This window comes from Metopolophium dirhodum, chromosome 1 (assembly GCF_019925205.1).
Source record: "Metopolophium dirhodum isolate CAU chromosome 1, ASM1992520v1, whole genome shotgun sequence".
NCBI lineage: Eukaryota > Metazoa > Arthropoda > Insecta > Hemiptera > Aphididae > Metopolophium > Metopolophium dirhodum.
In genome coordinates, this window is record NC_083560.1 from 96,202,853 (window position 1) to 96,230,661 (window position 27,809).

The 27,809-nt window shown below is 32.9% G+C and overlaps 4 protein-coding genes and 1 long non-coding RNA gene across 5 annotated transcripts; 1 reads left to right on the top strand and 4 right to left on the bottom strand.

The window, feature by feature from the left end:
* Positions 1 to 582: 582 nt before the first annotated feature.
* On the bottom strand, positions 583 to 945 carry LOC132947114 (SCAN domain-containing protein 3-like). The gene has a single exon (XM_061017315.1). The coding sequence runs from the start codon at positions 943 to 945 to the stop codon at positions 583 to 585; it is 363 nt and encodes a 120-aa protein (XP_060873298.1).
* On the bottom strand, positions 942 to 1,430 carry LOC132947125 (zinc finger BED domain-containing protein 5-like). The gene has a single exon (XM_061017325.1). It carries the CDS (start codon positions 1,428 to 1,430, stop codon positions 942 to 944), a length of 489 nt encoding a protein of 162 aa, XP_060873308.1.
* An 8,200-nt stretch (positions 1,431 to 9,630) lies between these two features.
* Positions 9,631 to 14,009, top strand: LOC132947134 (uncharacterized). The gene is made up of 4 exons (XM_061017336.1): positions 9,631 to 10,977; positions 11,056 to 12,132; positions 13,378 to 13,473; positions 13,941 to 14,009. The coding sequence occupies exons 1-4, from the start codon at positions 9,631 to 9,633 to the stop codon at positions 14,007 to 14,009; spliced, it is 2,589 nt and encodes an 862-aa protein (XP_060873319.1).
* A 1,755-nt stretch (positions 14,010 to 15,764) lies between these two features.
* On the bottom strand, positions 15,765 to 17,253 carry LOC132933612 (granzyme F-like). The gene is made up of 4 exons (XM_060999878.1): positions 16,999 to 17,253; positions 16,776 to 16,901; positions 16,177 to 16,370; positions 15,765 to 16,113 (listed from the first exon to the last, which is right to left on the bottom strand). Exons 1-4 carry the CDS (start codon positions 17,251 to 17,253, stop codon positions 15,765 to 15,767), a joined length of 924 nt encoding a protein of 307 aa, XP_060855861.1.
* A 7,298-nt stretch (positions 17,254 to 24,551) lies between these two features.
* LOC132935629 (uncharacterized) lies at positions 24,552 to 26,568 on the bottom strand. Its single transcript, XR_009663309.1, has 3 exons — positions 26,432 to 26,568; positions 25,831 to 26,340; positions 24,552 to 25,767 (listed from the first exon to the last, which is right to left on the bottom strand). It is a non-coding gene; the product is annotated as an uncharacterized LOC132935629 (long non-coding RNA).
* Between the last annotated feature and the right edge of the window lie 1,241 nt (positions 26,569 to 27,809).

Consider the following 27,809-nt stretch of genomic DNA (forward strand, 5'->3'; position numbering starts at 1 on the left):
TATTTTCATTTTTATTTACAGTATTCAATTTGAAATATATTGTTGTTGGTAGTTGAAGGAAGAACAAGAAAAACAAGTAAATCCACCACTTTCCCAGCAAGATTATTATGAAAAACTGTTAGAAGAATTTGAAGAAGATAGTAATAATGAGCTACAACTAGAAGAAATTGAATGTGAAGATAATACTAAAGAGAGTGACTGTAGTGGTATAAGTGTTAACTTGGAAAATGAAGAAGAACAGAACTCATTGATATAGATCAGTGTTTCTCAACCTTTTTTAAGTTACCGCCCCCTTGAGTGTCAAAAAATTTTTTAACGGCCCCTACAATGTGAGAATTCTATAATAAGGGTTAGGTTAAGGGTATTTGGAAAATTTAAAAGAAAAAATTGAAATTATCTAATAACTCATGTTTTTATTTATTTTTTATATTTGATATATTTTTTATTTATAGTTCTAGTATTATGGTAATTAATTAAAAAAAATAAATATTGATAAATAAATAAATAAAAATTAAATTAATTATTTAAAAAAATATAAATATAAATACATTTTTTAGTTTCTTTAAAAATATATTGCTAGGCTCAATGAGATGGTTGAACTTGGTGGTTTTTAGCAAGTTTTTTTATATTAGGTTCGATGTTTGTTAACTTAAGTTGTAAATCTCCTCTTGTCACGATATCCAGTCGATTTCTCTTTTTTGTAATTAAATCTGTTACAGTGCTGAACCCTCGCTCGACGAGGTATGAGGAAGGAAAGGCTATTAAAATTTTTTTAACGAGAGTCCACAGTCCAGGATAATTATGAATTATGTTAGTTTTAAGCCAAAATTCCGTGAGCCGATCACTACCCTTGAAAGTGGATTTCAATGTTTCATCAGTTGAAAGTTCGATTAGTTCTTCTTGAATTTGTATCTCTGCTGTCTCAATATTTATAAAAGGATTCATGACCCATTGAGGAACTTCCAACGACAAAATATCCTTAAAACGTCTGAAAAGTCCATATGTAAAGACTCGAGGTGGTGACAGTAAACTTGTATGTTGTCGAAAGCTATTTCTTTGACAGCTGGAAGTATTAACTCTTCGCCTATGGTATGGGCTTTTCCCGATTTTGCTATCAATTTCGATATATTATAAGAAGCAATCAAACCATCATCGCATTGTTTTGATGAGCCTGCGAATAAGCCTGAGACCGATGGTGCCTTCAGAAACTTGTCCCTAATATTTGTGAAAAACGACAAATCTTTATTTTGTTTGTCAGGATGAACTTTTTGCAAATGTTCCTTCAAACGAGATGGTTTCATTGCCTCATTGGAGAACACTTTATTACAAATTAAACACATTGGGAGCTGTATGTTGGATGGCAATGGAATAAATCCAAACTTTAAATACGTCATATTATATTGACGGCATTTTCTTTTTGCATCAGACATTTTTGGAAATACAATTTTACACACGTTACTAACCGACTGAATATAACGAAAACTAATACAACATACGCGGGTCAAAGCAAACGGTGTACTAAAAGGTTGGTTAATATAGGTACCTATAATAAAGTATAATGTCAACGCACAATCGCTAAAATAATTAAGATAATAAATTTGTAGATAAGTTATTGTGTATTGCATAGATTGAGTAGTGACTGATAGTTATTATATGGATTATCAAGTATGAATTATTTTTAGGTCACACCGACACCATCTACAACGTTTTTGCGTGAACAGTTTGCCGTCCCTGTACCACCCAAAATTAGTTCACCGCCCCCCTACCACCCAAAACTAGTTCATTGCCCCTCGGTGACACTTTACCGCCCACTGGGGGGCGATATTGCCCCCGTTGAGAACCACTGATATAGATAGTACTGAAATAGATGAACTTATGAATATGATAAATTCATAAAATAATATCATGATAACTATTATATTATGTTTATGGTTTTTATTTATAAAAAGTATTATATTATATTAATTTATCAATTCCTTTTAGGCTTTAGTTATATTTACTAAACTAAACTATATTCAGTTAGTTATCTACTAGTTATCACTAGTATTACTATTAAAAACTTGGCCATGTACCTGCATACCACATTTATAAATCTACAATAAGTATTTAATTTTATAGAAGTGTATGGTACACTAATGTAAGCATTCGGTATACTTAATAGTTAATATAGACATATAGTATCATTTAAACATTTTTGTATGTTTTTTTTATGTGCGTGAAGTTGGATCATGACCAATTTCTTTCAGAGTTATTTTATCATTTTGCAAATTATTTGCAAATATTTGCAAATTGGTTTTCAGAATTTGCAAATAAATTCCCTGCCCGTTATAAAAAAAATAAGATGGGGGGGGGGGGGGCAACTTCACGCAGCTCCCCCTTTTGAGCTATGAACTTCAAATCGCTACCGACATTTTGCAAATTGGTTTTCAGAATTTGCAAATGAATTCCTTGCCCGGTATAAAAAAAATAAAACGGGGGCCAACTTCACGCAGCCCTCCCATTTTTGAGCTACGAATTTAAAAACGCTGCTAATATTTTGCAAATAGCCGCTAACTTATTTATAATTGTGAGTCCAAACTCATACCAAACGTTAGTGTTTACAAGGCTCCACGTAAATAGGTTATATATAAATTACTTTATTCACAATATTATCATCAAATATCATAGGCTGACTGACCGTTTTCGCTCAGAATCGTTTTTCTTATACAATTATATTATATCTTTGAATTCAAATTTAACACCATCCATTACAGTGACCCACTTGCAACCTACTGTACAGCAGAGCGACATCCACTTATCCACCTTTTTTTTTATTGTTTTTAGATATTTTTTCTAATTTTTTTTATTCAAAAACCATTTTTATTCTTTTTATATTTTTTTTTATTTTAGTAGATTTTTTATTCAAATGATTTTTTTCTAATTTTTTTATTCTAAAAATGTTTATTTCTTTTTAAATTTTTTATTCAAAAACCATTTTTTATTCTATTTGGATCTTTTCATTCAAATTTCATTTTTTTAAATTTGAAATACTGGTCTGAATGTCTGATGGTATTTTATCTAAAATAGTATAACATGCCTGAATATAAGCCTTTTCTTTGTAGTAGCCACCTAATAGTTATTGAGCTTAAATGTAATACTTATTCTAGTCATACTTACTGACACGTAAATGTATTCAAACAAATATTATATCATCCATTGTAAAGTAACTTACCGTACATATAGACTATAGACGAATATTGAATAAACTAAAATTGTATAATAACTATCATTGAGATGAAAATCTTATCAATTTAAATCTCTTTGTGAAAATTAAGTAATATAACTTCTTAAGGTCATACAAAAATTAAATCAACAAATATGAAATTAGTGTGGACTATTGAAAGAATTATCTATATGTCAGTATCATTCAATAAATTACTTTAAATAATACACTATTGTAATTAAATATATTTCTAAACTTACCATTATAAGCTCGATGTATATTAAAATTAAATTAAATTAATAACTAACAAAACACAAGCTGATATGAAATATACAATAGTTAGTAAAATGCTCGAGTATGTGACTGGACGTCTGGACTGCAAATGAGAACAGAATCACTTTAGTTTAATTTTAACAATTTTGTTATCATTCGGCTAAGACTAGCTCATATTATTATTATTCTCTACAGAAATCGTCAATGGCATATCTAGACAATGTCAAAAAATAGGAAAACCCAAAGACATACAGCACGCAAGTAACACGTCCACCACGCAATAAGAAATAACAATAGGTACAGTTTAAAGACTGTAATAGTTGTATTTAAGGCTCGGGCCACACGTTGCGTTATTTCCGCATGCGTTGGGTTTTCTTGCGGACCATTTAATTTTAAATATAACAGGGTGTTATAAATACAACGTGGTGAGTTTCCAATGCAGCAGAACCACACACAGTTATCAATACAATTAATACATGTAATAGATGTATTGATTTTACATTATAAAATACATAATCATATTTTTTGCAACATTATTGAAACATTATTCGTACTTGTAAAATGGTAAGTTGATTCAGCTAGCCAGTTGAGTTGGCCTACCTATCTTGATCTTGGTAAATTATAACATGATTGTTCATGGTATCACGGTTGATTTAAATTATTATTTTTTATTGCAATATATTGTACAGATTTTGGGAACCAAGAGTAAAGCGTCGAGTTGTACCGGCTGGGTTTAATTAAGTGAACTGGTATAATCGGTGATGCTTAGGATTTAGGGAGCGTCAGGCAGAAGCTTCACCTATCATATAAAGGTGGTCTATAATATATAGAAGATTATATGATACATACATGGGTGGTAGGTCTACCAAACTAAGTACTTAGCTCAATATTGCCGGTTCTGCGCTGAGTCGCTTGCATGTGGTTCTGGGACGTTGGTTTGGGAGTACGCGGGCGTCGAAGATTTTATGTCGATGGTGTGGTTGCAAGTCGAGAGATCACCTTTCCGTTCTTGGTGCAGGCGAGTGTTGTTGCAAAGAAAAAAGGTTAGTGCGAAACACAAAATATGTGCCTCTTAAATAAGTGACTAGGAGGTAATAATAATAAAACTATTAGTTTACATAACAATTATAAAAATAATAAGACCCCTAACGAATTAATTATTTATTTAAGTGAACTTAGCCAGCTTTATAAACCTAAGAAATTGTAAAAATAATAGATTTATTTTTTGACTGTTGATGGTATACATTAATTAACATATTAGGGTATTTTTTATATGACGTATTTTATGATTTGTTCGTGTATTTTATTATTATATTTATTAAATTATTATTAAAAATTCAATTTTTAATACAACCACTAAATTAAATTATTCCTAATTTGGCAACGTCGCATGAAGTTTTACGAGCAATCGTATACATATATCTTACCCAAAATGTATGTTCTATTGTCCCATTAAAACGTGCGCAATCGTATTATGAAAAAGGTAAAATGCGCGCAATCGTATTTTACCGAAGATTAGAAGAGTAAGAAACAATTATTTTTATGTTTATGCTCAACTAAACTTGTATTAAATAGTAGGCCGATATTTAAATACTTCTATAAGTAGTATTTTTCAATTGTGTATTACATAAAATTGTATATTATACTACCTATATAATATACATACGTATAAACACTTACGTTTGGTATGAGTTTGGACTCGAAATTATAAATAAGTTAGCGGCTATTTGCAAAATGTTAGCAGCGTTTTGAAATTCGTAGCTCAAAAATGGGAGGGCTGCGTGAAGTTGGCTCCCGTCTTATTTTTTTTATTCCGAGTGAGGAATTTATTTGCAATTGATAAAAAAACAATGTGCGTGAAGTTGGCCCCCCACCATGTCACCATGACCAATTTCTTTCAAAGTTATGTTATCATTTTGCAAATAATTTGCAAAATGTTGGTAGCAATTTGAAGTTCGTAGCTCAAAAGGGGGGGGGGGCTGCGTGAAGTTGGCCCCCCCATCTTATTTTTTTTATACCGGGCAGGCAATTTATTTTCAAATTCTGAAAACCAATTTGCGAAATGTTTGTAGTATCTTGAAACCGCTAGCTACATATAGGGGGCTGCGTGAAGTTGCTCCCCCCCTGTCTTATTTTTTTTATTCCGGGCAGGGAATTTATTTGCAAATTATTTGCAAAATGATAACATAACTTTGAAAGAAATTGGTCATGGTGACATGGTGGGGGGCCAACTTAACGCACATTGTTTTTTTATCAATTTAAAAATGTTGAATACTATTTCAAATGTATAATACCAAAAAAAACCCATCACTAATGAGTAGGTAATGGGTAATTAGTGATTGGTTTCAGTAGTATAAAATTATAAAAGTAAATTATGACAACTACATACAAAAAAATAAAACTTATTTATAAAAAAACAACATTTATTAAAATACTGAAATATTTCATTTTTTTAAAATTTTTAAACACTAACTACAACCGTCAGTACAACCAGCTAGTATAACCAACCAGTACTTGGTGCTAACCGTTTACGTACAATTTATTTGAAATCGGTGTATACTTGTCGGACAGTTTTGATCGGCGATGCGCGAAAGCGCTATATTCGCTTTGGAAATAGTTATAGTAATATAGTATATAAGCTTATAAAAATCACGTCCATATGACCATACGTAAATTATATATTCGCCTATATATATAGTTGTGTAAATATTTTTCATAATCAATAATTCAATAGGAGGGGGAAATTTTGAATTTTGAAATATTTAAAATTCAGAACCCTATATATAATGTATATAATATAATATACATTCATACATTCATACATTCATCACATAAGTGAAACTTATTTACGTCTGTTGGGGAATCGTCGTCGATTTTGTGCAACAACTAGTCATAATAGAGGTTTACGCTGTTTATGTTTTTCGTTTATTGAATTATTTATTATTAAGTCCTCCATTAACTTAACTCCATGTTTGCAGTAGCATTCACAACTTGAGATTATTTGCTATCTTCACTTTTGCAATTATTTGAATTGTTTTTATATGTAAAGTTGTTCAGTCGTAATAAAACCGTACCTATGTAACGTACGCGTCGTAGCCGTTCAATATATGAACTAACGAATAAAACAAAATAATATTAATAAAGTGTTATTGGTTTATATAATTTAAAAACTGAGCTATCGTAATCATTGGTCCTTCGTCCGGGATTCAAATCGTAAGTCGTAAATTAGTGCGAATTAAGTATTATTAATATTCGATCAAGCGTTATTGGGTCAATCAGTTACTGGTAAAAAAAAAAAAAAGGCCATAAGGGTATTGATCAGCGAAAAGTGTGAAAGATCGTGCGAAAATACAGTCCACAGAAGTAAAGTTCGTCCACAGAAGTAAAGTTCGTCCACAGAAGTAAAGTTCGCCCACAGAAGTAATGTTCACCCACGGGAATATAAGGTAAGGCGTTTTCCATTTTATTCCTAAATTAATCCTAGGCGGTTTCACCCGAGTATATTTATTTATACGGAAATAAAGTACAGATAAGTATTAGGTCATAGTACAGTATAGTCTCTCTCTTGCGTTCTCTCTCCCTCTCTATCTATCTCTGAGATCGCATAGTTGAACATTGGTCTCGAAGATGGGGGGACAAGAGAACACGATAACGAGAAGAGGACAATTGAAAGCGTCGATAACAAGATTTTCAAATTATCTACAAGCGCAAAATGTTGATTCGACAGAGGTAAAAGTGCGGCGTGAAAAAGTAGAAGAGTCATGGGCAGAATATGAACAGGTTCAAGCGGCCATAGAAATGGAAGAGGGAATCAGTATCGATGCACAAAACAAGTATAGAATGGAATTTGAAGACTTATAATTTAAAACTATTGCTGCAGCAGAGAAAATCATGATAGCAGCAGGCTCTACTGTATCGCAAGACGAGAGTAGAAATAAAAATTCTGACACCGATATGCCTAATGCGTGTATGAATAAAGTATTGTCGACGGTAAAGTTGTCGTCGTTGAGCGTACCGGAATTTACCGGTAATTATCAAGAATGGGCATCGTTTTACGATATATTTTCGGCACTAATAGATAACAATACGTCGTTAACGGCGATAGAAAAGTTTTTTATTTACGCGAATCGTTATCAGGCGAGGCATTGAGTTCGATAAAATGTTTGGAAACAACATCTAATAATTATACCGTAGCATGGCAATCGTTAATCACGCGGTACAATAATAAAAGGGTGTTGGTTCAAGCACATGTAAAAGCGATATATGATCTCGAAACGGTGGGCGGCGACTCGGCGAAAAAATTAAGACAGTTTACGGATGCACTGAATGAACATATGCACTTATATAGTGCACACAGAGGCACTGGGTCAAGAACCCACAAATTGGGGACCACTCCTAATACATGTAATATTAATTAAATTAGATAAGACTACACTAAAAGAGTGGGAATCGAGAGCGCACGGTACTGAAGTGCCAAAATTATTAAAATTAATTACATTTTTAGAGTCAAGGTATAAAATTTTGGAATCAATTGAAGCCGTAAAAAATATAAATATTAAAGGTAGCACAATTACGACATCAAACGAAAAAAAATATATCGAAAAAAGAGGAACGTCACAATTATTCGCGTTGACTTCAAATTTAGAATGCTATGTTTGTAAATCGACACATACGATTTATAAATGTCCTACATTTTATAGTTTGACCGTACCAGAGCAAATAAAACGCGTTACAGAGTTGAAGTTATGTAAAATTTGTTTACGCCAACACGAAAGTAAAAAATGCAATGCAAAATTCTGTTACACTGGATCCAACCACCGTAGGAGAATGGCAACTATTACAATCATCTAAGGATCTACCTCAATTTACTGATCTGGAAAAATTCTTAGCCAACCGTGTGTCTGCATATGAGGTCGGTGAAGTAAGTAATCAGTCAACTCAACTCAAACAGTCGTCTACTGGCATTCGTCCAATGCAAAAAAGAGTACTATTAACCAATCAAACTGACAAAGTTCCATTTAAGGAAAAACAATGTTTATTATGTCAGAGCAACATCGGTTATCAGTGTGTGAAGGTTTCACTAAAATGTCTTTGCCTGAACGCCAAGATGTAGTGTTTAAAAACAGGTTGTGTTATAATTGTCTGTATCCAGGTCATCAAGTCCGTCAGTGTCGTGGTGGTAACTGCAATAAATGTGGAAAACGACACAACACTAAGTTGCATAGCGATGCCCCATTCAACCCTCCTGCCTCAGCGAATGAACAGTCACCATCTACACAAAACCAATCTGTTGTAACGTATGTTGAACATGGTAACAACAATTCTACTGCAATGAATCAAACAATATTAGCTACTGCACTGATCAATTTAACAAATGCAGCTGGCCACCAAGTTCAGTGTCGTGCCATCTTAGACTCTGGGTCTCAAGTCTGTCTGATAACCAAGGAGTGCGCATCAAGATTAAACATTAGGGTTGTTAAAAGCTCACTATCGATAGCAGGTATCGGGTCGGTATCTGCCAAAACAGGCACAATGATAAGTACTACAATGTGTTCAAGACTTAATGACTTTGAGGCATTCATTAACTTCCATGTAATTGATTCGATTACTAACAGCTTGCCCACTCACCATATTGACATGGAACCATTACATATTCCACACACTATTAGTAGCTGTTTAGCCGACCCTCGTTTCAATGAACCAGCTTCAATTGATATTCTACTTGGTGCAGAGATATTCTATGAATTGCTAATTGGTGAAAGTATGAAGATTAGTCCACTTGTAACACTTCACAACACCAATCTTGGTTGGGTTTTTACTGGATCAACTCAAATCAATAATGTGCAACCACTATCAAAAATCTTTCTTCTACGTCATAGCAATCAGTCAGCTATAGCTCTCATTGCCCAGTCATGCTTGAACAACTTATCATCTGAGGCAAGGGCTGAAGATCATTTTAAAAATAACGTCTCTCGTGACGATCGTGGTCGCTTTGTAGTAAGATTACCGTTTATTCAAGATCCATCAGTTTTAGGTGACTCAAGATTCATGGCACAGCAACGTTTCTACAATCTAGAACGCAAATTGTTAAAAAAAACCCTTCACTTGCTTCAGATTACAAGGATTTCATGAATGAGTATCTTGAATTGGGCCACATGGAGGAGGCTCAAGATACTGATTGCCCCACATATTATCTTCCGCATCATTCAGTATTCAAATCCAACAGTTTAACTACAAAAATGCGTGTAGTCTTTGATGGTTCTGCTACATCTAAATCCGGGCACAGTCTCAACGACATTCTACTATATGGACCAACTCTGCAGCCTGATTTAATTTCTATAATTCTGAGATTTCGAATTCATAAAATTGCTCTTACTGCTGACATAGCCAAAATGTACAGGCAGATACGGATCTCTCCCGAAGATTGTGATATGCAAAGAATATGCTATAGAGAAAGTCCTGCTGAACCATTGAAAGACTATAGGCTTCTAACTGTCACTTACGGTACCAGAGCTGCATCATTTCTTGCCACTCGTTGTTTACTTGAGCTAAGTTACAATGTTAAAAATCATGCAGTCCAGCGCGTTATTCAACAAGATTTTTATGTTGACGACTTACTAAGTGGCGGTCAAGACGAAACTGAGTGTTATGAACTTTTTCAAAATTTATCTAATGAACTTGACAAGGCTGGCCTACCCCTTCGTAAGTGGTGCTCAAACTCAAAATCAATTATGTCGAAAATGTCAGTTCCGGAACGAGATCCTACTTATCTGTTGTCTATCAATGAAGAAGATACTGTTAGCACACTAGGTCTCACTTGGCAACCAAGTAATGACTGTTTCAAATTCATTTTTAAGGATTTGTCAAGACCTTTTCACATGACTAAAAGAACACTATTATCCAATATAAACAGTGTTTATGATCCAGTAGGATTCCTAACACCTGCCCTGATTCGAGGAAAAATGTTTATGCAACAGTTATGGTCCTCAAAGTTGAACTGGGATACACCACTGTCCACTGAACTCCAAACCAAGTGGACCAATTTCTATCAAAGTCTCAAGTTCTTGGAGCAGTTATCAATACCACGTCGCGTGCCATTTGATAATACCACATCAGTCCAACTACACGGTTTCTGCGATGCTTCACAAAATGCTTTTGGTGCTTGTATTTACTTTCGATCAACTACCACATCGCAATGTCAACTATACTGTTCTAAGTCCAGAGTAGCTCCACTGAAGCCCAGCACAATTCCACGATTGGAACTTTGCGGAGCCCTTCTTTTAGCAGAACTGGTCAGCATGGTTATGAGAGAACTAAAACGTATCAAGATTCATTGTAACCCCAGTAATGTAATCTTATGGTCTGATTCATCCATTGTCATATCCTGGATCAATAGTGACAAACCACTCAAATCCTATGTCTCCAACAGGATAGCACAAATATTGGATCTAACCCAGCCTTCACAATGGCGTCATGTACCAACGACCACCAATCCTGCAGATGTAATTTCCCGTGGATGCTCAGCTGAGTCACTTTTATCAAATTAACTTTGGTGGAACGGTCCCAAGTGATTGAGCCAGGCTGAAGACCTGTGGCCGTCTAATAACGTCATCCATACAGATTTACCTGAAGTAAGAATAGTTCGTTCAGTTCTTGTAGTGAGTCAGCCATCAGAATGTCAATTTGAAGAAAGATATTCTTCTTGGTCTAGATTGAACCGAATTACCGCATATATTCTAAGATTTTGCCACAATGCTCGCACTAAGTTGATGTCGGACCGGTTATTAAATTCACTAAGTGTAACTGAAATATCCAATGCCGCCACAGTGTTGCTGCGAAAAATGCAGTCCATCTCATTCGCATCAGAAATTGCCGAGCTTAAGTCCAGTAGGCCTGTTGGACGTCGTAGTGCGTTGCGTACACTGAACCCATTTATTGACCAGGACGGTCTAGTGCGAGTTGGAGGCAGACTCATCAATGCTGACATTGCATACACCAGCAAATGCCCAATTGTACTACCAGCAAAAGGTACAATCACAAGGTTTATCTTTGAATACGAACACAAGCGTTTAATTCATATTGGCCCTCGAGGATTACTGGCAAACATTCACCTTCGTTACTGGCCAATACGAGGTCAAGCTATTGCAAGTCAGACTGTCAGGCGCTGCATAATTTGTTTCCGTTCCAGTCCATCCCTGACTGCTCCATTCATGGCACCACTTCCACCTGAAAGAGTCAATGTCGAGCGTCCCTTTGCCAGAACCGGCGTCGATTTTTGTGGACCAATCATGATCCGAAGTGGAATACGTAGAGTGGTCAGCATCAAATGTTATGTTGCGGTATTTGTCTGTTTTGTAACTCGTGCTATCCACTTAGAGCTTGTTAGCGGACTTACTACTGAAGCCTTCCTAGCATCTCTCATGCGTTTCCTATCTCGTCGTGGCCTTTGTAGCCACATCTATAGCGATAATGGCACAAACTTCATAGGAGCCAACAAGGTCTTACATTCATATTTTGCACCAGTCAAGGGACAACTCACAATTGAAGACTCTCATTCCGATTTAAGGATTCAGTGGCACTTCATACCCCCCTCCGCTCCTCACTTTGGTGGTCTATGGGAGGCAGCTGTGAAATCAGCGAAAAGGCATTTATTGAAGGTAAATTCAATGGGCCTTCTCACGTACGAAGAAATGCACACCTTGCTTTGCCATATTGAACTCTCGCCCAATATCACCGATGTCCAATGATCCATCCGATCGTAATCCTTTAACCCCGGCTCATTTTTTAATAGGAGGAAGTCTAACGCAACCAGCTGAGCCTGACAGTACTGGAATTCCACTTAATCGAGTGAAAAGGTGGGAGCTGGTGAAGTTGCAATCATAAACTTTTTGGAAAAGGTGGAGCACGGAGTATCTTCCACAACTCCACAAAAGAGGTCAATGGTTGTCAAAAAGGGACAATATTAGAGTCGGTTCATTGGCCATTCTAAAGGAAGACAACCTACCGCCACTCCAGTGGAAAATGGTTAGGATCACCAAAGTTCATCCTGGACCTGATGGCATCATTCGCGTGGTAACTATCACTAATTCGGCTGGGAGGGAGTTCCAGCGTCCAGCAGTAAAAGTTGCAGTGCTGCCCAGCAATCAAGAGGAAGAGGATGCAGCATAACAACTCTTCACTCATTGACCTTTTAAAATGTATTGTTTTACAAGCATTCTACTGCTTATTCTATTTCTTATTATTATTCACTCCAGCAGTTATTTTATGCAACTGATCAACATTATATTTACTTAAATTCTGTTCTTTATATTCCGTGTATAATATTTACTTTTGAAAGGTCTGAGTCCTTTCAAAGGGGGAGAATGTTCGCGCCAATATGGCAATTCAAATGAATTGTATTTGTTTTATATTATGTTCCTGTGTTCCGTGGTGGTTCGTATCACGCGTCACTGCCGCGCGGTCGACAGTGGCGTCAGCTGTTGTGTGCTGACCGCCCAGTGCGTGTGTAAGGCCACCACGTTATCAATGTTTTGTTGTTCAAGTGATTGCAAAAAAGCCGTTCTATTAAATTTCATTTTCAAAGTTGTGTGTCACCTAAAGTTCTGGTTTTTTTTATACTTTTGTTTTGTTGTACAGGTGACACTGTTATTCCGTGTTGTAATGTGTTAGTGTGTTACCGTTAAAATCGGCCATCTAAAAATTATCTTTCTTTTTCGTTTTCGGCTGTTGCCCAGGACGGTTGTCTCCAATTGTCCTTTTGTTTTGTTTTATTTTTCATGTTTTCGGCTACGTTTGGCTGCTGCTAAAACCACATTGTTGGTGTATTGTGTTGTGATTTGACTCTGGTGAGTATCGTTCGCGCAACCTTTGTTGCCCTTCATTTAATTGTTTCCTGTTTCTAGGGTGTTGTTCCTCATCAGCGTCACTGTGAACAGTGTGGTTTTGTGTTTTGTTCTGCACGCAGCGGCAATCATTGTACTTGTGATTTCTTCGTTGTGGTACAGCTAGGTGGTCGCACGTGTGCGGGTTGTAATTATATTGTTCTTACCTACGTCCCCGGCATAGCTCGCGTGGGATGAAATCCACCACTTAGCTTACCATAGGTGAGTTGTGTTTTGTGTATTAAGGCCGACGGGCCTATATACCTTTTGAAGATTAAAAAACCTGTGTAAGTTTCTTAATTATTAATGTAAAATAAATGACAATGCCAACACAATTATGTTTTAATTAATAATACTCAAATAATTAATGAGCAGTACTGATAGCGCCACATTGTGTTGCCTATCCACTAAGCCGTGAAGGCAAATTTTAACAAGACTTTAAAAAGCCAAACGCGAGCTATCACAGATAATGATGGTAACAAAATATGTTAAATTTTAATGATTCGTACTATAATTATATATTATCTAATTAAGTCACCATCACTTATCACATGAGTTAATTGTTTTATAATTATTTTATTTAGTTACGAGCAACAATGGTGACAATTGAGTTTGAACTTGCTGATAAAGACAGTCAACCACATCAACCTTAACTTGTGTAATTTCCAAAAAAACTATTTGGTAAGCAAAACCGTTCATTTTCATCTAAATACTACAAAGATTATACATGGATAGAATACAGCCAAAACAAAGATTTAGTCTTCTGTTTTTGTTGCCGTAACTTTGGTACTGGCTCAAATTCTGAAGAAGTTTTCATTAAAAGTCGATTTAAAGATTGGAAAAAAAATTCAGAAAAATTAAATAAGCATAGCAAGAGTTCATATCATCTTTTTAGTTTGGCAAAATACAAAGATTATCAGAATACTAAAAAAACTGGTAATTTACATGTACAAATGTCTAGTGCTTACAAAGAAGAAGCCGAAAAGAATCGTAAATACATGCTTATGATAATTGATGCAGCCTTATTTTTAGCACATCAGGGCTTAAGCTTCAGAGGTCATACTGAAAACAAAGAATCCCTTAATCAAGGTAATTTCAAAGAAATATGCTGTATGTTAGCAACTTATAATCCATCATTTGCTAGTAAAATGGAAACATCATATTTTAATTACACATGTCCTTTAATTCAAAATGATTTAATAAGTATAACAGCTGGCTTGGTGAGGTCACAAATAGTACAAGAAGTAACAGAATGTGGAATGTATGCTTTAATGTGCGATGAAGCCAGGTCATTCAAAGAAGAACAACTTACTATCTGTGTAAGATACATAAAACATATGGTGGTTCAAGAACGGTTTTTGTCTTTTGTTTTATGCTCTACATCAAGATCTGCAGCTGGTATTTCAAACACCATACTTGAAAGTTTAAAAACTCTAAATATTGATCAAGTGCCTATGATAAGTCAATCGGACGATGGCGCTAGTGTTATGGCAGGCCATATAAACGGAGTTCAAAAAAAAATTAGGGAATTTCATCCAGAAGCAATTTATTTTCATTGTGTTTCACATAAACTAAATTTAGTATTTTGATTGTTTGTTTCATGGTGTTTAGAATAAAAAAATAAGTACATACAATTAGTAAAAAAATTTATTAAATTAAATTTTTAAATTTTTTTAACTCTACTTAGCTATAGTTTAGTCAATTTTGGGTTTAGGACACAAGTTAATACATCAAAATGGCTTGAAAAAAATCGATGAACCCGAAATGATATTTAAATTACAGGTTGCCATTTAAAAAAATTTAAGTTTTATTGCGCATGCGCAAGATACATGAGTTAAAAACATTGTAAGTCAGAGCAATTAGCGATCCACTAGTCTAGTTTAATGTTCCGCAAACAGAATTGAAAAATATTTACATGGTAATGAGTGGTAAAGTGGCCCCTGTTTTTTGGGACACGCGGTATACCTAGATTTTTGAGATGTTAGGAAACATCAAACATTAAATGTTTAGTGGGTAAAATCGAAATCGATATTCTTACGGGCGATTTCTGAGTTATTAAAATTAATGTAGATAGGTATTATATAAGGGTAAAACTCAGTAAAAGTGTTTAACACAATAGATTTAAATAAAATAAAAAATATATCGACTGATTTAGTCTATAGTGCTTATATAATTTTTTTACAAATTATAAATTATTAGGTATAAAAAAGAAACTACTTGTTCTAATTTTGATTTATATTTATCTACATTTTCAACAAAAAAACAACGTGCTTAACAATTTGCAGTTAAAAGGTACGGTTCTCGGCACTATATAAAATTTGATTTACTGCATTAGACACATGTATAAGATGAAAACTAACGCGATTTTCCTTTATAAAAAATATGTTACTTTTATGTTCATATTAATTTTAAATAAAAGTCAACATAATATCATACAATAATATTAATAAAGTAATATGCAATGTAGGATGTGGCTTAAGTAAATTCCCAGAATTTCGTTTCTTCTTCTTTTTCTTTTTATTTGGTTCTATTATATTGTTTAACCAGTCTTTATAAGCGTATATGAACGAGTAAATTTCCTGCTGGTTAGGAAGGCCACATCCTTTTGGACCACCAGTATAGGGAAATCCAAAACTGCATACTCCATATTGCATTCCGTTACAAATCATCGGACCTCCACTATCCCCTTCACATGTCGTTGAATAACCGTTTGGTTCCAGACATAAATATTGATTCCATGATTGTTTTATTTCTTGACTATTTGAAATAGTAATAAATTATATATATATCTACATTAAATACATTATTTGTGTTTATTACGTTTCGTGTAATTCACAAGCTGTTTCACCATATCCTACAGCATTGGTCATAATATATCCTGAATCACCTGTTGTTGTATTATCTCCAGTTTTACCAAATCCAATCATTGTACAAATCAACTTTTTTTTTTCAAAATCTGTAGGCGAGCCACCAATTTTTGAAAAGGTCTTGATATTTGGAAAGGCTTTTTCTAGCTAAATTAAAATATAACTATGACCATACATTATAATGAATATATATTAATACAAAAATCTAGAAATATGTTTGTTGTTTCACACATAAATAAAAATTTCACAATATTTATATAGCAGTTATTTATTTCTGCAAATATATTACTATAAAATATGTTAGTATAATTTTTTGGTTGGTGGGAGGTTGAGGGTATAAATAAATACAGTGTACACATGAATGAATTAATGTCATTGAGCTATTGTGATGAAACTAATTAGTAAAAAAATTGTAAAATGGGATGGTTGGGAGTTACCTTTGGCTATACCTTTGCTTTCAAAAGTAACAAAACTGGTACTATTTAAGTTTGAAAGGTCAAGTACAAATGTACAAGAATAATCTTATACTAACGAAAATATATATGCACATACTTGTAACACACAAAGGTCCCCCCGTGGGCCAAGAGCATTTTTGTTCGGATCATAATCCGGGTGTTGAGTCATTTTGACAACCTTGTGAATCTTAGGGTTATCAACTAGAGGCGATCCTTGATATACCTATTTAGACATAAATTATTTTGTTGCTTAAGAATTTAAAATGTTTTTCTGAAATATGTAGTTAAATAAAATTGACATTCAGCGTAGTTATATTTACTTCTATTAAACTTTTATTTTTTTGATGACAACAGTGAGCAGCTGTCAGTACGAACATTTTTTTCACTAATGTACCTGTGCACTTATTAAAATACTTGTTGGGTTTAGTCCAAAATCGAATAAACATTACGTACGGATAATCTTCAGTTTTAAATATTTTTCCTTTGTGTACAAGTCCATTAGGTAAGTAAAAAGTTGAGATATGTTCAAATAATACAACAATAATCAACAGTAATAAAATGATTGAAATTGTCATCGTTTCTGAAAATCCTTAAAATACTTTGCATTCATATTAATAATATGTATGTATTACAAAACTTTATACTATAAATATTTACAATAAACGATATTGTATTACATGACAACTACATAGCAGTATTGTTTATGTATAGTAACAGATTATTAGCAGTGCTGTAGTCGTAATTTTTTTAGTGAGTATACGCTTAAATGTGCGAAGCCCCCCACACCCCCGTCACTGATACATATCCATCGTTATTATTGTATTTGTAGTAAACCCAAAAGCCATTATATTATTTTAAATAAAATAAGTAAAATAATAAATTATAAATAGTATAATTTATGAGTAGAAAGGTAGGTAGTAATATAATCCTAAATAACAGGAAACATAGAGCAAAGGTGAAAACAACAAGTTGTTTTACCGAGTCACAAAATAGTGCAATTCAACAATATTAGGGATGTATTAATACCCACACCTATAATACGATATTAAACAATATCACGTAGAATAAATTATACATTTAGTATAATTTATAATGGGTAATGTAGGTAGTAATATGCAATGTAAAATAGGCCTAAATAACAGAAAGCGTGGATCAGAGGTGAAAACAACAAGTTGTTTTACCTAGTCCCATCATAATGCAATTTGATATTACTAGGGAAGTAATATTAGAATATAGATATCACGCCACAAATACGTCATTGTTAGAACCCGCATAAATACGGGTAGAGCACCTACTATTACTTAGAAGATAGTCAGCCCTCGTCGTAGGTCTATCAAGCTTACGACAGTGCTAATAGTTATTTTGTAATTCAAACTTGTAATAATAAAGTGTTATGTAATTGTCATATTTTAAAAGTATAAAAAGTGTTATTAATTATTTACCTATCTTTCTCAACCACGACTCAAGACGACAACGAACGTGCTACGTCGTTTAAATAATTATTGTATTAGTGTTCAACGTGTCCTTCACGGCGATCACTACATATTTATATTTATAGTTGCATACATTATATTACGATACCCTGCCGCAATTAAGGCTCTATAGTTTACAATCATACTCCTAGAAATATATTAATATACATTTTATTTTTTTATGATTACCTATTTGTTACCTATCACTCATAAATATCACTCATAATTAAGTAATTTCCTATAGTAAGTTTTAATCAAATAATCAGATAGGATTTTTAAATTTCAATAATATATATTATTAAATAATAAAAACAAGAAACAGGATTAGGTATAGAAAAATATTAAATTACCAAATAAAATCTATCACACTCTCTTTGAAGTCACTATTGAAGATGTTGAGCTACTATTAAATGTGGTATTTATTTAAGCACCTAACATGCTTAGATTATTAAATAATAAATAACAATTTAAAAACATATTTACAAATAAATAAACTACTTATACAATTCTCCATAGACTAGCCTTTTCTTCATTTAATTTTATCTGAGCAACTTTTCGAGATCTGTTATCATTTGTAGATCTATGTTTGATCAGCCAACTTTTTATGCTTCCCCTACACTCTCGCGAGTTTGCCTCGTCACGAGGTTGAACGAGGCGAGGTGAAGCTAGGTAGATAGATCTATACTCTTGCCGAACCGACAAGAGGCAATCTATCTACCTTCTCGATTTATTCAGTTGTTCTTTCCTGGCTGTGCAGAATGGACGTGGTTGAGGTAAGTGCTGCAACAGCATTGTGCGCCTTAGCATATTATAATTTTGTTAATATTTATGATAAAAAATGATTAAAAAACCTTGGAAATAAAGGAGATGGTTGATGACTAAAATACACTGAAACAGAACAAAGTAAGTACATTAAAGTTGATAATTTTCGATATGTACAACATTATATTATATACATATTATTGACATTTACGGCTGTTTTTCAGACCAACTATGAATCATGTATTTACAGAGTTACTTTTTGAACCATAAGGTGAATTTGAAAATTTTATACGAATGTTCTCATCAGACTTTCGTTTTATATTAGACAAAATATCACCTATAATATCTAAAAACGACACTCAATTCAGAGAAGCGATACCTTTCCAAACAAGACAAAAGCTTGCATTTTTTATTCTAAGTGTTTAGTCAACTTATTTCGCAGTATGTAGGTAATGCAATTAACAACCTCCTGAAAGATGAAATAAAGGTAAAATTGTTTACTAATAATAAAGAAATTAAATTAAGATAGTCAATAATATATAACAAGAACATTATTTATTTAATAGTTACCTGGTTTTAAGGAAAACACTTTAAAAAAGCGGGTTAGTGGATGTCGCTCTGCTGTACAGTAAGGGAGTGTCATAATGAAACCAAACACAAAAAAATACATTAAAAAAAGTTTATTCCTTGTAAACTACAAAATGTGTTAGAATTATATGAAATCCAACACCAAAAAGAACATTAAAAAATATATTCCTTACAACCTAAAAAATGTGTTAGAATTACATGCTATTTATTCGTTATTGAATAAAAACTGAAGTCTTCATGGTTGTTCTCTTGCAAACCTTGTTATTAACTGTTCAATTAATTTATCTTTTCTTATATCAACTCTTTCACGATGGACACTTAACATACATAGGCCATTGAATCGGTCTTCACCCGTCGTAGATCGAAGCCAAGTTTTAACCCTTCGTAAAGTGCTTAATGACCTTTCGGCTGCACAACTTGTAGCTGGCAAAGACAGAAAAATTTCTAATGCAATTGTAATACCAGGGAAAAATATTTTGCTATGTTCTAGTAAATCTATTATGTCCATACTTTGGCAGTCTTTTTTTTGCCATAAGCTATACCAACTTTCACTTTCATCTAACCGATTTTCAATTTTATAAAAATTATAAATATTAGTTATGCTGTCAGTGTACTCTTGTTTTTTCATTTTCATCAATAATGCTGGATGAAGGTGTTGTAGTGAAAAAGCAACACTATTGATTTTTCAAATCTTTCTTTAATACACTGAATTATTGAATCTAGATAAGGTAGAAAAATCGATACTCGAAAATAATCTTTGGGAGATTCATAAGAATAATTGTTTCTATGAGATTGTTTTCCAGTTATTCTGGGACATATAATAGTGATTTCAAAATCATCTGCTATAGATTTGGCATCAGTAAATAATAAATCAAAGATTTCATTTGCATTTGTTCTATTGTCTTCTAACATTTTTAACAATTCCTCTACATGTTCCCGAACTTTATAAAGCTCCATTTATACACCTTGTAAAATATTTGTAACCGGTTCTAAAGGCGGGTACACACTGGAGCATTTAGGTGTAATGTAACGACGTAATGTAACAGAATTCGTGCTCGCATGACTGTTACAATGTTACAAGTGGGTACGTTTAGGGTCGAGCGCTACTGTATATCGGCTGTTTGTCGGTCTATCCATCAGTTTTTAATCATTTGTCCTGGTGTAACAACGTGTGAAATAATGTCTAATTTACAATTAGCCAGTGCATCTTTTATTCTAATTTATAGAATTTAAAAAAATAAAAAAAGTGAAAGAAGATGATGGCAAACTAATTTGTTTAATTCAAGGGACATTTTTAGTGGGTCAGATTTATTAAATACCCTTCGGCAACAGGAAATGAGTGGACAGTTCAGAAATTTTCTAAGGATGTATTCTGTTGATTTTGAATACTTAATTAATTTTATCAATCCAAAAATTTCAAAACAAGATACTAATTTTCGGAAAGCAATTCCAGTACAGGAGAGGTTGGCCGTCACATTACGGTTTTTGGCAACTGGTGAATCATACTAAAGTTTACAGTACCTTTTTAAAATTTCAAAACAAATTATTGGACAAATCATTCCAGAAGTATATCAAGCAATTGTAGAAAAATTAAAAGAAAATATACAGATAAACATTTTACAATATGATAATTTCTACTTTTATTTTAACACCTCTTAAAATAATATAGAACTAGAACATGTTATAAAATATTAAAAAAAAGAATGTTCTGTTTAACCATAGGCATTATTAATAATAATACTGATCATAAATCATAAGGTTAATAATAATAATACAAACTTTTTGTACATTTGTTTTCATTTACTTAACTATTATAAAAAAAATAAATAAATAAATGTTTGTATCATAAAATAGGTACTACCTATGTTAAATAATTGTCAGTCTAGACACGGTGACTTATCCTTCATGAAAAAAAAATAATAATAATAATATTGAATGAAATTAATTAAACATTTTGTAACATCACAGCATTTTTTGCCTTATTATTATAAAAATAATGAACATATCCATACCCATATTATCGTTTACGAGCATACCTTATTGTTCTATTGTTATGGTTATCGCGCGCTAATGCAGAAATGACCGCAGTATTAAGTAACAACAGTCCCCCGGCCCCCACAACCCGCAGTGATAGGTGTCTGCACGTCGCAGCTCACGGCCGCCGGTGCTGTCGGCGCCTCCATCGAGTTCGGCGGTACCGCACCGGCATAGAACAAACTGTTTACATCCCCGATTATTGTAAGAATTCCCGTTACGATACGACACTGACCTGCCCCACTTCAACAAAAAGCTCCGTCGCCGGCTCGGCACCATCGCCGTCGTCAGGTCTCTACACTCTACGTTCTACACTCTACTGTCTACGTTCTACACTCTACAGTCTATTCTCTAGTCTCTATAGTCTACAGTCTACACTCTACACTCTACAGTCTATTCTCTACATTCTACAGTCTATTCTCTACAGTCTACACTCTACAGTATAATTCGTTTCGACTTCTCCGTTCAACGACGACGTTCTGACCCTTGAAATCACATTTGTCGACGTCGACCACGTGTCCACGTTACGCCGTCCGACATGATCACCAGCATGATGGGCTAAGTACACCACGAGGGTCCTGACTACGGGCCCGGCTGATCCAGTCAACGTCACCACCACACAGTCAACCGTCGTAATATAAATTTTCCACCCTGTCCCCCCTTTATTTCATAACATTTTCCCGGTAACCCTGTGAGGGCACACCATGGACAACATGGAGTGCCGCCTCCAATGGGCCGAGCATAATATATCAAAATTGTTATAATTGCCATGTGCCAACCCGAAATATTCATTATACCTAATGTCAAAACTTATTATTATTTAACATAACCATGTAAAATAAATCCACATGATAACCAAAAACTCCCATCTTATTCTCTAACTTAATTATGTTCCCCCAAATAAATCCTCGGCATTCAGCTTGCCGTTGCGTGTAACAAAGCCTATGAGCTCCACCGACTTGGCCCTCGGGTCATCACGCGGTGCGGCTCATAGGTCACGACCAAAGTGTTCCCCTTTGGTCGTGGGTGGTTTTTGGTAGTCTCAAAAACTACCAGATTCTCACAATTTGTTAAATGTTATTAACTTTATAAGAAGATGCTAAGAACATAAGCAGTAAGTTAAAGTTAAGGATTGTAAGTGGAAGGCGAAGGGCTAGGATCGTAAGTGGAAGGTGAAAGACTCTGGATAGTGTAAGACGTAGAAGGCGAAACGCTAGAATAATTATAGGTAGATGTATTGGGTCCGTATGCTAATAATTGTGATGAATAAGGATATAATACATCATTCATATTATGAGTTGGAACAGTTGGATAATTATTGTATTCATAAAATCCTTGGCTAGCTTTAAAAATAATGTTATTAAATTCGTGTTGGACAGCATCTCTCGTCCGTGGAGTGTCACTGTTTAATTTTTGTTCAATATACTTTGCGTACGCGATACTTTCATTTTCCTGAACTGGTTTCGCCGCAGCAGTTAATATCGAAAATGCTTGATCCAGCATTAAATCAGCATCCACGTCAGCGTTCTATTTTTTTTTTTTTTTTGGACGAGATGGTGTAAGATCCGATGTGTTTGTGGTGATAGAAGTGTCATTTAGACATTCAGATACATTGGTCCGTAACAAATCATCTCCAAGAATTTCGTCTGCAGTGGCTATTTGTTCTTCAACGATCTGAAATAAAGGTACGCTATGAATAAATTGGATATTAATTATACATATACATATATTATAAATTAATATAATCATGGAAAAAATCATGTACTATTATAACTGAATAATCAAGTAGATTACTGATAATAAAACTTCTAAAATTATTAAAAATCTGTATTTCAATGATAAATGTATACAATAACAATTAATAATAAATGTACAAATTATGATATAATGGACCATAATATTAACAATAAATTAACTTAATTTTTTTTTTATACATATTTTAATAATATACCTACATATAACTGTGTATAGCTTTGGTAGATTTAACTAATACAAAATAATGTGTTAATTATTATTATACATTTAATATTTATATTTTCTACTGTTTACCATATGGATACTATAAACATGTAAATACCAGAATACCTATGAGGATTTAATATTTTTAATAATAATTTTTTTTTTTTGAACAAATCAAATATTGTATCTCTTCTTATACATATAAAATATCATTTAGGCACATGCACATCGAATAAAGAAGTTTGACAAGTACATAACACTAGGGTCTGTGAGAATTTAACATTTTAACTTTTTTTATATAGTCTATACCAAATAAGAGCGCACCGGGCGGCGCACAAAAACCGGTCATATCACGCGCATGTCAGAGAGCGCTACCGTCGTGCGTTCCAGCGCCACCAGGGTCAACCGCTTATACAGAGTGTGTTATATTGTCACACCATTTTAACGGTCTTTAGCGGTAACACGTATTTTTGTTTTTTGTGCGCATTCGCTGTTTATTGAATTTTTCTTGTTGTTGTTTAAAAAAAAAAACAAAAAAAAGGTCTATTATTTTACTATGTAATACGCGGTAGCGCAATGTAATACGCGATAGCGCATTGTTACTACAATTTCCTGTATGTACGGCGGCGTCGCCGACGGCGGCAACATCGTCGACGACGCCGATCATAGCCGACTAAGGCGACCAATCACATAGCTAATAGACCCGTCCAGGGGGGTCCGGACGTCGCTCCGCGATTCATTTGTATGCGCCAGCGCGGTGCGCTCTTATTTGGTACAGACTATAGTCCCGAAGAATCAAGATAAAAATTAATTTTACACATAATATAACACTAATTGTACAGTGGTATTAAAATTACAATTTATTACAAATCTGGAAATACAATACCAACATAAATTTAAATAATATTTTCAACAAGTTAACATTATATAATACCTAATAATTATAACTCTGAACTAATTTAATATTAGATATAAACAACTTTTTTTTATGTTTACAATTTCAATTTAATGCATTTACAATTCCAAATCAAATATTAGTATAATAAAAATAATTCGCCATAGGTCACTTCAATAGTTGTAATATACTTGGTAGGACTAGGTCTTTTTGACCAATCACATGAATTTAATCAATAGGTAGGTATTTAAATAATAATGATATACATGCAAATACATAAGGCACTAATAAACTTAAATAATTATAAAAAAAATCATATTCTCAATGTCATGAACAGGGTTTGAGACCATTGTCACAGAAGGGTCTTTAGCACGCCAAGCTCTAATTTAGCACCCCTTGTTTTTTTAGATTTAACTATCATTATTATAGTGAAATGCCATCAATTTAATGTTTTTAAAATATGAAATATTATAGCACCCCACATTTTAGAGTGTTATTTTTAACACATTTTAAATTTTTTAATGTATATTTTCTACTTTAATATGATGCAAGTGATAACCACTAACAAAAACTAGGGAGAGAATAACCATTTTTTAGATTGCTTAATTTTGATTATTTAAATGTTTGATTTGATGATTTTAGGTTCTGTTTAGCCCTGAACCCTGTTCACGACCGAATTTCTCACATTTTATACTGATATTATCGTGAACCATTAAACAATTTTACTTTAATAAGCCCAGGACTATGAAAAATCTATTTCAAAATGATGATACAGTTTAATCAAAATGTTCGTTTTGCAGTTATGCAAAATATGAGTAAAGATAAAACATGTATTCAAAAAATTAAAACAAACTTTTCAATCACCCCAGACTTAGTAAAATTTAAAAATGGTGTTAATAATATTCTTATTTGAATTTAGTACTAATTATTATTTAATGACAACACCAATCATTGACAAAAGTAATTAAGTATTTATCATTATACAATGTAATACTAATATCATTAAAAAAAATATATGTATATTAATAATAATACATTTATATTTTTTTAAATACTTTACATTGAGCATTTATACTATTGTTAAAGTAATAACTGAAAAATAATTATAAATCACATACCTATTTTATTTTTTTTTAAATTCTTTATTTGATTTACACAATCTACATATTATATTGTGTGTATTAAACACAACATACATTATTTTATCTTTTGATTTGTAATGATTGATGTTGTCACCTCATTTAAATTAATTAAAATATCATACAAAGTACAAAACATTAACATTCACAACATTTTTAGTTTCAATACACATCATTTGTAATATGTATGCACTTAGTCCAGCTACATTTTTCCCACTTCTTTGCAATTGTCTTGAATATCTAAAAATTGAATTTTCAATATAATAATTTAATAATATTACAATTAAAAATATTTATACATACTTTATTTTGTTCTGTAGTCTGTTGAAATATTTAAATCCAATATGTGAAAAATTATTTTTATTTTTCACAGTTACCATTTTAAAATGTAATTAAACATAGCAGTATGAATATAATTTTAACATACAGGATCTTCTGAATTGTGTGTCATAGGTAGCTGATTCCATTATGGCATATTTAAATTAGGTAAAATGACCTATGTGAAACTGATTTTGAATCATCACATATTATGTAGATAAATAATTTTCTATTCACTTTTAGTTTAGGAACTAAAAAGTGGAGATTTTGATATAACATTTGTAGAGTAGGTATAGACTTTCATGAAAAACCCAGTGTCCAGCTGAGTATTGTAATGACTAATTTTAAATAATATGGAAATATCGCAATATTTCTGTGTTGTCATATTATGCCACTTCATTGTATAACAACTCATGTATTATCCAGTAAGTACCAGTGTTCCTTGGTTAGGTATACATTTGAACAAAAATAGTGTATTATGTATAAATGATTAAACTGAAATCAAAATGTCTAAAGTTAATGACATACTCATTGTATTATTTATTTTAATTTTGGCCACTACCAACTAGTAAAACTTAGTACTTACCAATAAATTGTACAAATGTAATCACCAAGCATCTAATTCAAGTGTAATAAGTAAATTTAGGTACTTATATGATTGATAAAGTATTAAATTATTAAATAAAATACGTAAAATACAATATGTGGTGAATAAGACAATAATATATATTATATTATACAAGAACTAATAGGTATTTCAAAAATAAAATACCTACGACCACGAGTCACGATTAAATTATAGTTCCGAGTTATTATCTTAACCATTTGTCTACTAACGGATTGTTATGTGATTAACGCTAACCCAGTATAAGGTATACTTCCATATCATGTAACCACGGAACCACGATATCAGCACAGAGCACGATAAACATAGTAGATGATAGTAGGTACTATCTAGTATCTGTTATTACCTAATCGCAAATCCACTATAGATATTATAAGATATATGCGCATATCAGTCTAATCACTAATCAGACAACAATCACGTATCGTTGTGTCCGTTGTCACAAATTGTCGGTACTCCATACTTAATATGTATTTAATGGGATCGAGGGAATTACACGCGAGTATGCGTAAGTGACACTAATGGTCCAATTACTTAAAATATGACATTATGACAATAAGTTATCAATTATCATTACCTTGGGTTCGAACGATATAGGATTTAACTTTTAAAAACTTTTAACTTCTGGTTTTTATAATCGATAAGAATTATTATGACCAGTGACGAAATCACCTTTAGTGGGGCGAACGGCGGACACCCAGCCAAATGGATATTATACAATACATTTAGGGGCACAACTCAACCTTACTGCACCTACTTGAATTGATTTTAAAATGTAATATCTTTAGCCCCGGGGCATACAAATCCTAATAACTGCGGTATCTACTGACGAGCAGGGCCGGCGTTAATGGTGGGTGTGGGGGGGTGTTACACCCCCCTACTTGGTATTTTTATGTTAATTAGTCGGCAAATTATTATTTGTATAAGAAGTCGGCAAATTTAGAAATAAAGGTAAAAAGTAGAAAAAGTACCTACTTATTTATTATTGATTATTGATACACAAAAAAAAAAAAATTGTGAATTTTAAATATTATTATTAATTATTATGGTTTCACAATTTTGATGAGTCACAGGTCTGGTAGATTATTTTTTGCTTATGTCATATTTTGAGGCACCCTGAAACGGCTGAAACTACAACAGTGCAATCAGTTTATTAATTATCATCAGTATTGCGGATATAAATAGATTATTAATAGCATTGGTTATATTTTCCTATTTAGTATTTTACAATACACATCAAAATGTTGTTATCGACGTTATCGTTTTCATTTTATAAATTGAAATTTATTATATCGACTCCAGTTGACTGTTGTTTGTTATTGTGTTATATTGTTGGTAT